Source organism: Equus przewalskii, chromosome 8, assembly GCF_037783145.1.
Source record: "Equus przewalskii isolate Varuska chromosome 8, EquPr2, whole genome shotgun sequence".
In the NCBI taxonomy this organism is placed as follows: domain Eukaryota; kingdom Metazoa; phylum Chordata; class Mammalia; order Perissodactyla; family Equidae; genus Equus; species Equus przewalskii.
Window position 1 is genome coordinate 84,882,068 of NC_091838.1, and position 14,414 is coordinate 84,896,481.

At 56.8% G+C, this 14,414-nt stretch overlaps 1 protein-coding gene across 16 annotated transcripts; it reads right to left on the minus strand.

The window, feature by feature from the left end:
- Positions 1–49: 49 nt before the first annotated feature.
- Positions 50–14,070, minus strand: ZNF7 (zinc finger protein 7). 16 transcript variants are annotated; one of them, XM_070632365.1, is made up of 7 exons: positions 12,780–14,070; positions 12,084–12,289; positions 11,512–11,729; positions 11,364–11,408; positions 10,873–10,999; positions 5,965–6,081; positions 50–1,895 (listed from the first exon to the last, which is right to left on the minus strand). In XM_070632365.1, exons 3-7 carry the CDS (start codon positions 11,599–11,601, stop codon positions 97–99), a joined length of 2,178 nt encoding a protein of 725 aa, XP_070488466.1. In that variant the 5' UTR covers positions 11,602–11,729; positions 12,084–12,289; positions 12,780–14,070; the 3' UTR covers positions 50–96. The 16 variants fall into 16 exon arrangements, with proteins under 16 accessions (XP_070488466.1, XP_070488468.1, XP_070488471.1 ...); XM_070632367.1 differs by having other exon boundaries at positions 12,244–12,289; positions 12,780–13,010; XM_070632370.1 differs by having other exon boundaries at positions 5,965–6,078; positions 12,244–12,289; positions 12,780–12,982.
- Between the last annotated feature and the right edge of the window lie 344 nt (positions 14,071–14,414).

Consider the following 14,414-nt stretch of genomic DNA (forward strand, 5'->3'; position numbering starts at 1 on the left):
CCCAACATTCTAAATTCTTGTCATTATAAATGATTCCATATAAAATAAGTAAGTTAAGGCTGTAGGTTTATTCACATTTTTACACATTATAAAGGTCTATCCTACGTGAGTTTTCTGATGCTGAGTCAGCCTTGAGCTCCGATTAAAAGCTTTGCCACATTCATTACATTTATAAGGTTTCTCTCCAGTGTGAATCCTCTGATGTATAATTAGATGCGAGCGCCATCTGAATATTTTCTCACACTCATTACATTTATGCAGTTTCTTTACAGTATTAACTTTTCTACGGCTCACGGGGGCAGAACCTTCCAGGGTATTCCCATATTCATGATACCACTGGGCTCGAGTGTGTATTCTCTGGTGCTCAATAAGATACGAACTCCGGCTGAAGGCTTTCCCGCACTCGCTACATCCATAGGGCTTCACTCCAGCGTGAATTATCTGGTGCTGGAAGAGGGTGGAGTTCTGACTGAAGGCTTTCCCACACTCGCCACACTTGTAGGGCCGCTCCCCAGTGTGCACCCTCTGATGTATGGTGAGCTGTGTGCTCATGCTGAAGGCCTTCCCACATTCGAGGCACTCGTAGGGCTTCTCCCCCTTGTGGATCCTCTGATGGTAAATGAGGCTGGAGCTCTGGCTGAAGGCTTTCCCACAGTCACTGCACTCGTAGGGCTTCTCTCCTGTGTGAATTCTCTGGTGCTGAATTAGGTGTGAGCCCTGGACAAAGCCTTTCCCACACTCATCACACTTAAATGGTTTTTCTCCAGTGTGTGTCCTCTGGTGCCGAATGAGCCGTGAGCTACAACCAAAGGCTTTTGCACACTTGTTGCACTTGTAAGGTTTCTCTCCAGTGTGAGTCAGCTGATGCTGGCTGAGGCGAGAGACCCACCTGAACGCCTTCCCACACTCACCACACTTGAACGGCTTCTCTGCAGCGAGGATTCTCTGAGGGGCGACAAGGCTGGGGCTTTCTGGGGCTCGTGGGGCTGGAGGCTTCTCCCCGGCGTGCATCCGCTGGTGCTGAGCGAGGGTGGAGCTCTGGCTGAAGGCCTTCCCACATTCCCGGCATGGGTAGGGCCTTTCCCCAGTGTGGGTCCGTTGGTGTCGGACCAGCTGAGACTGCTGGCTGAAAGCCTTCCCACACTCCCGGCAGCCATAGGGCCGCTCTCCCGTGTGCACCCGCTGATGGTGGATGAGGCTGGAGCTCTGACCAAAGGCTTTTCCACACTCCTCGCACCTGTACGGCTTCTCTCCAGTATGAATTCTTTGATGCTGAATAAGTTTTGAGCTCAGACGAAAGGCTTTTCCACACTCAATGCACTTGAATGGTTTCTCTCCAGTGTGGATTCTCTGGTGCTGATTAAGCTGTGAGCACAGTCTGAAGACTTTCCCACATTCCTCACATTCATATGGCTTCTCTCTATGGCAGTTACCTTGATGTTTCCCCTGTAAGCAATCAGATAACTTTTTTTGGCACTCCTGACATCTGGTAAGTTTCTTCTGTGAACTAATTCCCTGACGCAGAGCAACATCAGGGGTAGATCTGAAGCTCCTGCCACACACGTCGCATCTTCGGGACGTGCCTTCCATGGCACTGCCCTGACTCTCACTGGGCTGACAACCCAGGCCGCCGCTGCTCCCCAGCTCGCCATGACCCTGGGTGCCCCCCTTGGCAGAGGCCTTTCTCGGGGCCACAGCCCCTGTGTTCAAGCAGTTTTTCTGGAAGAGGAAGCCTGGCTTACGCTCTGACCAGACCTCAGACTCAGAGGCGTCTCCAATGCTAGGACGCAGAGAAACATCCTGTGGGGGGATCCGGACCATCTCTGCATGGGAATCTGCACTTAGAACACCAGTGTCCTCAGAGGCCTGCTCACTGTCAGTCCTAATCGTGGAATCTGGAATAAAGAGGAAGGGAAACGTTCCTTAGCCCGGTGTTCAGAGAAAGGACAGAGACGGGCGGTGTGGTACAGAGCATCCCTGGGAACTGAGCCCTACCCAGGACAGGCTGTGTGAGCCTCAATACACTCCATGCGGAAAGACGCCACAAAAAGTCGACGTCTTTAACAGTTCTCAAAGTTTTGTGTCACTTGTACTTTTTATTTCATGCATTCATTCAACTCCCGTGTACTTGGCAGAGTGCTAAGAGCCACCCTCCTTCACAGGGTTACTCAGCAGAGGGGCTCGTCCTAAGGGAAGTGGTACGAGGAAACACCCGCAAAGAAGCCAAGTGATCCCAAGAGGGTGGGACACTCAGCGCATGGCACGGCTGGGCATAGGGGGCAGAGGCGCCCAAACCCAGAGGTAGAGTGTGAGGAGGAAGAGGGATTTTAACCTGAACAGAGCGACAGGCACATACTGAGGGAGATGAGACAGAAGAGCTGCCGAGGGACAGAAGGGTGGGCCTGAGAGGGCAGGACCCCAGGCCTGAACTCTGCTTTCTCCAGCTGCTGCCAAGCCACTCCCTCCAACCTGTGCCTGACCACGTCCCACGTGGGTCTGCCCCTCAGCTTCCAGGTGGCCACACCCACTGGCCCATACTGACTTCTCCTTCCCTTGGGTTTCTGGAGGGTCCACCTACCCCTGCCTGCCCCCCATGAGGCCTTCCTGATGTCCACTTTCCTTCTGGACTCTCCAAATAAGTGTCGGTCTCTTTCCTACTCTGCAATCCCAGACAGCACCTTTGCTGAGTGAGACACCAACTTGGTGTCCATGATCACGATCAGGGTCATAACCAGCTTCATAACCAGCATCATAACCACCTGCGTAAGCAGCCCATTTCCACCCCACAGTGAAATCCAGGGGCCCAGTCACAGGGCTATTGCCAGCCCCTAACAGTGCTCACTCCAGCTACAGTGATCTGCATCTGCCAGTCAGTCCTGGGATGCGGAAGGGGTCACCGTGCACTGAGCATCTTCTATGCACGAGGTACAGTTCCTGGTCATTCCTCAATTAGTCTTCAGGACAACCCAACGAGGTCAGTAGTGGAATCGCCACCCCACAGATAAGGGGCTTGTGGCTCAGACAGGTTAAGCAACTTGGCCATCATTGCACAGCTAATGAGAGGTTCAGGAATGGACCCGGGTCCTGTTCCCCAAATGTGTGCCCTTTCAACCTCTCCATGCCCTTAAGACGCAGGGCATCTCCCGCCTGGCCTTCGCTGCACAATCATTCCACCTCAGCAAACCTGCCCTTCAACAGGGCTGGAGCAGCCATCCGGCACTGGTCTCCTCTGCCTCCTGCTGGCACACATGGGCCCTGCAGACGGCCACGAAAAAGGCGGTGGAGACGCCTGTCTGGAGAGCCAGCCATGAGCCCGGGACTCTGGTTGCACGAAAGAAATGAAACGCCACCTGGCAAAGCAGCCACAGGAGCCATGGAGGGAATGAGACACCCAGACGCCACCCACCCTGGAGTCAGCCTCCCCGGGTCCCTGTAAGTCAGTCAGCAGGCAGCCTGGGTTACATCATGAAGCTCTTGCCTCCCCACACGCCTCCCCGCTCCAGCCCCAGCCCGCTTCTGGCCTCCTGCGCGGCCCAGCATGTCGCACGCTCCCTCCTTCTGTCCCTCCAGGCCACACCACCCCTCACAAAGCACAGCCCCTCTCTTCCTGTCCCACTGACCAGTACTGGCCTCCTCTGAAACGACCCTCTCCTGACTAGACCAGCCCTCTGCGGCCAGGCCGGTCAGGATGAAACACTAACAGCACTTCTAACAGCTCAAGGCCACGTCCCTAGGGTGACCCAGCCCCCTAAAGCGCCTGCCTGAGAAAACGCAGGGCTGCCAGAAGGACGTCTGCTTGTCCCAGTCACACCTGAGGACAGACCGTCTCCAGACCCTCTGGAAGGTCCTAACCTCTATGCCTGCCAGGCGGGTCAGTGGACCCGGCCCTCCCCTGGCTCTCCTGAGCCGGCTCGCCCCTCATGCCCCGGGCACCTCTGGACATGGACACTGAGTCAGCTCACACAGGACTCTCCCCACCACAGCAGTTAGTACGGACTGAAACCTGTCCTCACCATTTTAACTCATGTCTGGCTGTTTATCTTGATGCCGCCCATGAGGCCTCCTGGGGACCGTGATTGAGGCCCAGGGTTCCCGTCCTCCCCTGGAGCAGGAGGGCTCTTCTGCATGAGCTCTGGGTAACCTCTGAGAACATGCACATACTGAAAGACAGAGCCTCATTCTGGAGGCGATGTTCCCCCAGAGGAGGGACGTGTGTGCCTGCTATGACCAAGCCCGCTTGCTCTGGGTACAGTGGCTGTGACTGAGGGCGGGGGCACAGCTGCAGGCCCTGCCCTCTCCCACCACTCTGCACCAGCTGGGCACAAGTCACACTGCTGGGCATGTAGTTTTTCTGACATGCTCCCCATGTCCCTCTCCGAGGCCGTTCTCCTGCCCGTGCGCTCAGGTCCACGAGCAGCTCTGGCCTCATCGCAGGGATGTTGTCTGCCACCTTGTCACCATAAAGACCGTGCGCTGCACACAAACCCACTGACCTACCTCCCTCTGCTGATTCTGGCGGGCTTCTCTGCCACAGTGCCCCCTTTCAAGTCTCCCCTACCCTGGAAATACTTAACGGGGGCTGGGTTTTAACTGGGCCAGCCTATAGCTTCACCTTCTTCCCAGGAAGGATCAGAAAAGGGCCTGAACAGGAAGGCAGGGCCTCTGATTAGGAGCCAAAGTGCTGGGGAACAGGGGTGGGAGGGGGAGGGGTCAAGGCTCCTGACATTCCTGCCCACACTTCCCTTGTCCTCCGCGCAGCGATGTGTGTGAAACAGCCTCGGAGCCTCAGTGACCTGTTTCAAGGAGAATGCCTCCAGGCCCTTGCAGGCAGGAAGTGCACTCCAGAACTGTCAGAATGCTGGGTCTCCAGGGCACGGGGGCAAGGCAGTGACTGTAGGACACTGGGGCCAGCAGGAGGAGGATTTCCTCTCTTCGGTCATGACACATGCAAACCCAGCTCCCTGACCCAACGGGGGACGTGTCTGCCAGGGAGGTCTGGACAAGGCTGGAGGCAATGGCATCTAACAGGGGCCCCGTGGGAGCCCACACTGTGAGGTGGCCGATGCCCCTGCTATGGGCTGACCGTGCTCCGGCAAGAGGTGTGCATAAGCTCCGGCCCCAGGACCTCAGGAGATGAGCTGACTGCAGACAGGATTCGCTGAGACACAGTTAGTCAAGATGAGGATGCAGTGGGGCAGGGCGGGGCCCTGACCCAACACGTTGGTGTCCTCGTGAGAGGACAGACACAGAGAGAAGGTCGTGTGATGATGGAGGAGTGGAGGGACACAGCCACAAGCCAAGGAACACCAGGGGCCCCCAGAAGCCGGAGTAGGCAGGAGGGGGCCTCCCTACAGGCTCCAGAGGGGAGACAATCCATGAGGCCTTGACCTCAGGCACATGGCCTCCAGGACCAGGAGACAGTAAGTCTCTGCTGCTTAAGCCTCCAGTTCCTGCTGCTGTTACAGCAGCCTAGGCCACTAACACAGCCTGGAGCCTGGCCTGAGAGGCTGGGGTCACCCAGCGCCCCAAGATGTTATGGAGGGAGCTGCTGGCGGGGCGTCAGGGACGGCTAATGTTTATCCGAGAGGCTGCCCAGAGCCAAGCATAGCACCTCGCTCGGATCCATGTTTGTACCTTTGCTCAGTAAGAGTATGAATAAAGTCAGAAACTGAATAAAATGTGGCTGAAAAACAAACTTCGTTTTTGTCATAACGTGAAAGTGTTTTGTGTTTGTGCTTTTCCGTAGTCCAGTCTCTCCCGAGGCAGCCCCACAGCTGGTTCTGTGCTTCCATCAGCAGGCCCACCCTGTGGCCCGTGGTGCTCCCAGGCAGCCCAGCAAGCCCGCAGGGCTGGTCCCCAGGGTCGGCCTCCAGCGTCCCACCCTCAGACCTCGCTGGGCATGGGCTCTCTGAAACCCCCTTCACCTGCGCCTGGAGGCTTCTCTGCCACATGCCTGAATCTCACCTGTCTGGGAGGTCCTTGCTGCCTCGTCCCCCTCTGCTCCCTGCAGGTCGAGGACCCATGGCTCCTGCCCCTGCTCCAGCCGGGAGATCAGCTCAGGCTTGAAGACCAGGAATCCTGCTGTGGGGATGGCAGAGAAGGAGACTGCGTTGGCATGGCTGGGAGCGCATGGCTCAGCCCCTAGTTTCTAGGAGTAAAGGGGCGAGGGCTGGGGTGTAGGCAGAGCCTCTGAAGGGAGCATCAGGGGGTGAGGGTCTGGGCAGTGTCCCTCTGTCTAGATCTGTCCAGCTCCCGAGGCTGGACAGCAGTGGATGCCTGGATGCCCAGCCTGTCCCATCTGCAGCGGCCCCAGGATGCCCAGGGGACCCTGTCACCAAAGAGGCTGCAAAGACTGCCAGCTGGAACCTGAGGATAGAGCAGCCAGGCTCTGCCAGCACTTCCCTCAGCAGAGACGCACCGTCCCCCCATGCAGAGGGCAGGGACGCTCCAAGAACTGGGGTGGTTAGGGAACAAGACAAGGGCAACAAAAATAAGCCAACAAATGAAGCGGATTTCAAACCAGAAGGTGCTGAGTCCAACCCTCACGCGGCCACCCCCAGGCTCATGAACTTGCGCAAAGCCCTAAGGGCCTTGGCAGACTGGGGAGTAGCGCAGACCTGTGGGCATCCACCTGACACCCGCCTTCCTGGGCCACCAGCCCCCATGCTGGGCAGAAGCCACATGCTCCCAGCCCGTCCATGGCCTCTGGTTGGCACTTCCCTCCAGCTTCTGGCTGTGGCGTTGGGAAGGACAGGCAGAGAGACCCGAGGTTGCAGGCCTCAGGTGCGGGCAGGAAGCAAGTGGAACGCTCATGTGGAACGTTGAGAGAAACACCCTCGGGCCAGCCATGAAGGGAGGAAGGTGCAGTCCACAGGCTGCGTGCCCAAGAAAATATGACTGGACATGAAGGTCATCACAACGGCCAGCTCAAAACCAGTAGCTACTGGAAACTAAACAGTGAATTACTGAGAAGCATCTGTATTTACTACAAGTCAAAATTTGTAGGATGCAGCTGAAGCAGTACTCAAAAGATAAAATTTTACCTTTTTAAATACATTTACCAGAAAAAAGAAATGGTAAAACACAAGTGCAGTAAATATTAAATTCAAGAAGTTGGGAAGAAAACAACACAGCAAACCCAAGTAAATAAAAAGGAAGAAAAGAGTAAAGGTGGGGCAGGATTCAACGAAATAGAGAACAGAGACCTAACATTCCCCCCACCCCCCAAAGATCAGCAAAACCAAAAGCTGGTTCTTTGAAAAGACGAATTAAAACAGTCTTGTGGCAAAACTCATCAAAACTTCGTCAATAGCGAAGACACCACCAAGAAATAAAAGAAAGAAGGGAAACAACCAGGTACAGAGCAGAGATCAAAAATGAAAAGGAGGAGCCAGAGGCATGGCTGAGTGGCTGAGTGGTTAAGCTCTCGTGCTCCACTTTGGCAGCCCAGAAGTCACGGGTTCAGATCCTGAGCGCGGACACGACACTGCTCATCACGCCATGCTGAGGCGGCGTCCCACACACCACAATTACAAGGACCCACAACTTAAAAAAAAAAAATCTCTCTCTCTCTCTCTATATATAGACACACATATATATACACACACACACAACTATGTACTGGGGGAGATGTGGGGAGAAAAAGCAGAAAAAAAGTAAAAAATAAATTTAAAAAAAAGGAAGAGTACTATAAGCAAATACATGCTAAAAAAATTCAAAGTCTAAATGAATAGCTTAATTTGTAGAAAAACCAGAAATGACAAAATTAGCACAGGAGGAAATCCACCAGCTGGATGACCATAAAACATTAAAGAAATGTGAATGCTAGTGCAGGACCCAAGGCCCAGGTGGTCTTACAGGTGAGTTCTACCAAGAACCCAGAAAAAAACAAAACTCCGTCTCTGTTCTTAATTAGATGCATCCCCTTTAAAGTCAGGAACAAAGCAAGCATGCCCACAGCAGTCCTGAGCTCCAGCCACTGCTAAAGGTCGGGACACTTGGGGCTGGGAGGGAAAATACCAAACTCTCGCTTGCAGGCCCCTCCTCCTGGAGCACACCGGAACCAGGAGGGATTCAACTAAGTTGCCAAATACAACATCAACCCTCCCAAACCAACAGCATTTCTGCACAGCCCAATAATCAGCTAAAAATACAGCCACATGGAAAAGGCACATTCACAGATCAACCCAAACCCAGACCACTCTGGAGAAAATTTCAGAGCTCTAAAAAAGGACACAGAAGGTAAGTGGAATAAATGGAGACACATTCCACCGTCTTGTATGGGAACAGTTTGCATCAGAAAGATGTCAGTCCTGTTCACAGTATCCACAAATTCAAAGCATTCCCAGTAAAAATTCCAGTGCAATTTTTAAGGAACTCAACTTATTCTAAATTTATATGAAAGAATTACCCTATTCCCCGTGAGTAGGTAAGTTAAATTTTAAAAAGAATAAAAAGAAAACAACCAAACATACAGCAGCGAGCGGGCTCGTAAGAGATGGAGGAAGAGGCCAAGGTCAAACACACAGTCACACACACAAGAAAGGCGGCTCCACAAACCCACGGGAAGGGACGGGCTGCTGGGGAAACGGACAAAACTCAAACAAAATCCTTGCTTAAATCCACACACAAATGTGGAGCTCAGACCTAAAGAGGAAATATAAACTATAAAATCCACAGGAGAAAAGGCAGGCCATCGTGAAGACACCAGAGCAGGAAAGAACTTTTAAACGAAACTTCAAAGGCACAATTCATAAGGCAAAAACTGCTGGATTTAATTACATGAAAACCTGACCTCACAAAGTTAACATGAGAGAATGGGAAAAGATACTGACAACGCACAAAACCTACGGGGAATCTGCCGTGTGGTAAGACAGACTTAAAGAGACTCTCACTTCTCTAAACTTGGGTCACACCCTCAGTCGAGGGTGGCGGTGACCGCCATCGTGCTGTGCGCACACAAACTGGGCCACAGCTACCCGGCCCGACCCTTCAGCTGAGTCACCCGCACTGTTGCGCAGCACACGCTGAGTTTCACTGCTCTCCACCCGTCTCCAAAAATACTACCCTGTGACTTGACACTGACGCAGAAGTTACTGCAGGAGCAGAAGGCCGTGGACCAAGAGCAGCGGGGCGTCCCTTTGAGATGGAGAAGCAAAGGGTTTGCTGCCAGAGCACTGACTGCAGCTCCGTCACCTGTGCGCCCGCGACTGCACACCAGGCCTGAGGAAAGAGGACGGGCACAGCGATGGGGCCGTCTGGGTTTGTCACCAAGACACACACGGAAGGAATGGCTGCCACGGGCTGGCCAAGAAAGTGTGAGCATCAGCCTCGCTGAAGAAAGCTCCAGCAACACTTAAGAAAGGCTGCGTCGGGGCCAGCCCCGTGGCCAAGTGGTTAAGTCCACACGCTCCGCTTCAACTGCCCAGGGTTTCGCTGGTTTGGATCCTGGGCGCGGACATGGCACCACTCATCAAGCCATGCTGAGGCGGCATCCCACGTGCCACAACTAGAAAGGACCCACAACTAAAATACACAACCATGCACTAGGGGGCTTTGGGGAGAAGGAAAAATTTTAAAAAATAAAATCTTTGGGGGAAAAAAAAAAACAAAGGCAGGCTGCATCACCCATGCTTTCGATGGCCCACAGCAGGCCCACAGGTCAGAATGTGGACATGGAAACCAAGCTAGAGTGATTTCACCAGAGGACATGAGGGGACGTGAGGAACACCCAAGCCCACTGACTCCATGTGGCTTTCTCTATTTCAGTGAGACATGCTAAACCACGTTTAAATGAGTCTAAGAGCGCTCACTCTTAAAAAAATAAAACAAAAAACTTAAGTGATAAGAAAAAATCGTGTTGCAGTTTAATCACCAGCATTCTACCTCTTAATGGCATGTAAAACACTGATGCATCACAATGCACTGCATTTTAGACCAGATGAAACCTAATACAAGAAAGAATAAACACCTTCAATCAACAAGGCCCAGCAACCCCAGGAGGTAACAGCCAAGGCTCTGAGCAGAGCCTTTACTGAAGAAACTCTACATCCACTGAAAAGATGCTGAGGCAGCAGTAATCAGAGAAACGCAAGCTCAAACCATGAAAGGCTCTCACCATGTGCTTGTTTGCCTGGCAACACACCAGAAAGCTGGGCCCTGCCAGGCTGGCTGGGACAGAGGGGTATAGGCCTGGTCAAGCACACTGAGAGACACCTGCTGACCACCTCGCCCCTGCCCACCCCACTCGCTGGTCCAGGGTGCTCACGTGCTGTGGGGCTGGAGACCGATGAGGCCAAACGCCCTTCCACAAAAGTGCAATACAAGGAACAGGGCACATCTTGCAAGAACACAAGCAAAAAACAGACGGACAAGAAGCTCCTCAAATGGCTGCCTCTGGTGGTGGGCAGATGAGACGGAGACTGCTGGCAGGGCAGGAGGGGTGAGGGGCGCTGAGGGCATCCACGAGGCAGTCCCTGGGGCATCGCTGCAGCCCTGGCTTTGTTATGCAACCATTTCTGAGAATCCCACAAACCACTGATTTCACTCTTATTGTCCAAGCTATTTCTGATTTGGATTCTATGTCTTAAAACAAGTTAATCTATTAGGTCAGGCACAGGAGAATTTATTAGCTCCCAGAAGTCCATCTACCCAGTGAGGACTGAGTCATGTGACATGTGCAAGGCTTAGAGCCTGCCCACCCCTCTGTGACCCCGACCCTCAAAGACTCAGAGGCCCAAGGCCACCCCTTAGCCTGGAAGGGCCTGACCACAGAGCCTCCATATTCCCAGCGTGACAGAGGCCTGGCCGGGTGGGTGCTGACCAATGATGCAGTGACCAGTGATGCAGGGGGTTCCTGAGGGGCAGTCTCACCTAGCCCGGCCACGCTGCTGTGGTTCTCCAGCATCACCTCCTTGTAGAGGGCCCTCTGGCCGGGATCCAGACACTGCCACTCCTCCCTCGAGAAGTGCACGGCCACGTCACCAAATGTCACGGCCTCCTGAAAGGACACACACCAGCAGCCCAGGGACCCCTGGGTGCCAGCCCCGTTCTGGCGCCGCCTCGTGGCATCTCAGGCACGCGCACCACAGGGCTGGAGAAGACAGCCACCAGGCCCCTCTGGCTCTAAAATCAAGGGGAGGGGTAATATGCAGGAGGGGAGACCCAGACCATGGTGATCCACAGCCCGCCCCTGTGAGCCTCGGGGGCCCGTCTGGGCAGGAGTGTGTTCACGACCTTGGGGGCAGCATGCCTGGGCCTGGCAAGGGCCAGAGACAGGGAACAGGCAGGGCCCAGGGTGGGTCCCCGGAGGAGGAGGCAGGGGCCCTTCCAGGACCAGCGAGGGGATGGAGGCAGACTCCTACCATGAGGCTCGGTGGGCGGGCATCCACTTGTCCTGGCCGAGATACCTGTCAGCAGTAATGGAAGGGTCAGAGGTCACGGTGGGTGCTGGAGGCCCACATCTCTGACTCCCAGGCTAATCGAGGAGTACTGTGTTTTCCGATCCTTTACCTCCAACCCGAGATGTTCTCTGGCAGAGACATGAGGTGGGACCCAAGTGGCTACGGCACTTGAGTATCTGCCCCTCGAAGTTTTGTTCATCTTTCAGAGCGTGTGGTGTGTCACTCCACAAACAGGAAAGGGGTGGCTGCCACGTGTGGCAGGTGCTTGACTGAGCAATGGGGATGCAGCAGTGAACCACGCACAAGGCTCTGCCTTCATGAAGCAGTCTAGTGGAAGAAAGAGTTAAATAATCACACAAATAAATGCAAAATTGCAGCCGTGATAGCGCTGGAATACAAGGAACTCTGAAAGCATTTAAACCAGGAAACTCTGACTTAGTCTGATGGAGCATTCCTCCAGGAGCTAACGAAGCCAGGTGATGGAGGTGGGGATGGCACTCTAGGCAAAAGGAACAGCATGTGCAAAAGGCCTGAGGCAGAAAGGAATGGGACTGAACAAACCAGTGGGGCTGGATCACAGGCAGCAAGGTGAAGATGGTGTGACTGGAGATTGGAGTAGACAGGAGCCAGAATGATGGATTGTAGGGAAAAGAGGAGTAGATACAGAAACACTTGTCTCACCTACATAACTTTGGCCCCCACCCCAGACATCCCCCAAGAGGTCAGAATAAGTGGGCTTCCTAGGGGAGCTTTTGGCTCAGAAAGTGGCTTGTGGGCGGAAGCCGTGGGCACAGCGAGTCCGACCCAGGCAGCGGCGACCAGTGTCAGGTGGGCCCCCCACCTGGGCCTGGCCAGGAGTGCAGCTTCCAGCGCCGGACCCTGGGTCCCTGGAAGAGAAGAGCAGCCCCTGAGCAGCAGCCGGAACTCAGAGAAGGCAAACAGCCTACCCCGCCCAAGGCCCAGCCCTTTTCGCCACCGTCACTAGGTCTAGATGTGCCAGGGGCAGTAACTGAGGGACGAAAAGGCCCTGGAAGGGGGCGGTTAGCAGGAAGGAGCGTCTGCAGCCCGTGGAGCCGCCCAGACCCGGTGCGAGGCCGCGGGGGGCGCGCGGGCAGCGTGGCGGCCGGGCCCGCGGGATTCAGCCAAACGCCTCCCGCCTCCGCGGGCCACGCGGCGCGGCTCGACCACCTCCCCCGCCAGGCGCCCGCGGTCCCCCCAAGCCGCCGCGCCTTCCGCGCTTCCCACGGAGAGGCCGGGAGCGCGGGGCCCGCAGTGGCGGAGGCGGGAGGACGCGGGGGCCGGCCGCAGCCACTCTGCCCGCGGGCGAGGAGCACGTGGGCCGCCTGGCCCGAGGCTGCGCCCGCTGAGACGACTCACCCTCCCAGAGGATCGCCCAGGCTCGGAACGCGCCGCGACGCCGGAAAAGGGCGTCGGAGCCCGCGCCCGCTCCGTCCCGTAGACTTCCGGCCGTTCTGGGCCGCTCGGAGGCTCTGCCGTCTCTGTGGTTTCCAGCCCAACCTCCAGGGCGCGGGTGAAGGGGCGGGGCCAGAGTGCGAGGGACCTGACAGAACCTGGGGAGTGCGGGGCCGGAGTCAAGGGAGGGGCACTGCCGGAGCCCAAGGAAGAGGCGGGGCCGGAGTCTCGAAGGGTGTGGCTGGAGTCCAGAGAAGGGGCGGGGCCAGAGCCCTGGGGGGCGTGGCTGGAGTCTGGGAGGGTGTGGCTGGAGTCCAGAGAAGGGGCGGGGCCAGAGTCCTGGGAGGGGCGTGGCTGGAGTCCAGGGAAGGGCGGGGCCAGAGTCCTGGGAGGGGCGTGGCTGGAGTCCAGGACAGGGCGGGGCCAGAGTCCTGGGAGGGGCGTGGCTGGAGTCCAGGACAGGGCGGGGCCAGAGTCCCGGGTTGACCGTGCTCAGGCGTCCGGCGGCCCCGGAGGTGAAGGCCCGGCAAGTCAGTGAGCAGAGCAGACCTCTGAGGAAGCAGGCCGAAAGGCAGAGGGTCGCCCGGGCCGGGCCCAGCGCACCTCGGGTCACCAGTCCAAGGGCGCTGTCCCCGCAGTGGGTCTGTGCCCGGACGTCTGCAGCAGAACGCACCCGACCCAGGCAATGCCCGGCGCCGAGGGGTCCGGAAGTCGGCCAGCTGTAGCCGCCGGGCCGCGGGGCCGAGGGGAAGGAGCGGGCGGTCCGGGCCGACCACCGCAGGGCCGGGGCGCCGAAGGTGAGAGCTGAGGACGGTGTGGACCACCCAGAAGCAGAGAGGCTCAGGCGAGCGTCGTAAACGCGGACGCGGGCTGGGGTCGCTGGCTGCGGCGCGGGTTTCGGGGCAGCAGGACGGCCCAGGACCTCCCGAGACCGATGGGGTGGGCCCCTAGGCGGAGGGCGGCGCTCCCCGAGGTCAGGCCGAGGCTTCTCCTCCTGGCGCCCCCCCTCCCCAGCTTCACGCGGACCCGGGGCCATCTGTTCCGGGTGTTCCCCCAGCTCCACGCTCTGCCCTGCCCGAGAGGGCGGGCTCACCCCCCTTCCTTAGATCTCGGCAGGAGCCTCCCCTCGGCGGCCCAGCTCCTGCAGCCTCGGGGAGGTCGCTCCTGCGTCTTCGGGAGCCTCCACTTCCCGGTGGCTCCGTCCTTCTCTGCAGCAGCCGAGCCGCGTTCACACGGACAGCCCGGGGGCGGGCCGGGCCGGCAGAGCCCGCGCAGATCTCTTCGCGGGGGAGGACCCGACTGATGGACGGATCCCGGGTTTCAAATCCCGGGGTTCGGACGCAGCCAGAGTAAAATCTGGCGCAAAGCAAAGGAAGGAAGTGAGCGGAGTCAGCTCCCAGACCCCCTCCCGGGGTCCTAGAGAAGGTTAGGGTTCGGGCCTCCACACCCCAGTCCCACAATCCTCACCGAGCCTCCGGCCCACAGAGCAAACACCGTTCAGAGCCAGGGGCCTGAACGGTCCCTCACATGGTCACAGTGCCTCTTCTCTGGGCCATCCCAGCTTCCTTCCCAGCTATTTCCAGCCTAGGATTCGGATGC

What these genes read in the sequence shown, in the direction of transcription:
- ZNF7 (XM_070632361.1), bottom strand. Translation starts at nt 11,601, where the DNA reads ATGAACAAAACTTCGAGGGGCAGATACTCAAGTGCCGTAGCCACTTGG. An exon ending in GAGAACATCTCGGGTTGGAG is followed by an intron (nt 11,409 to 11,511) that starts GTAAAGGATCGG and finishes TACTGCTGACAG; the next exon opens with GTATCTCGGCCAGGACAAGT. An exon ending in CAGCAGCGTGGCCGGGCTAG is followed by an intron (nt 6,082 to 10,872) that starts GTGAGACTGCCC and finishes CCATCCCCACAG; the next exon opens with CAGGATTCCTGGTCTTCAAG.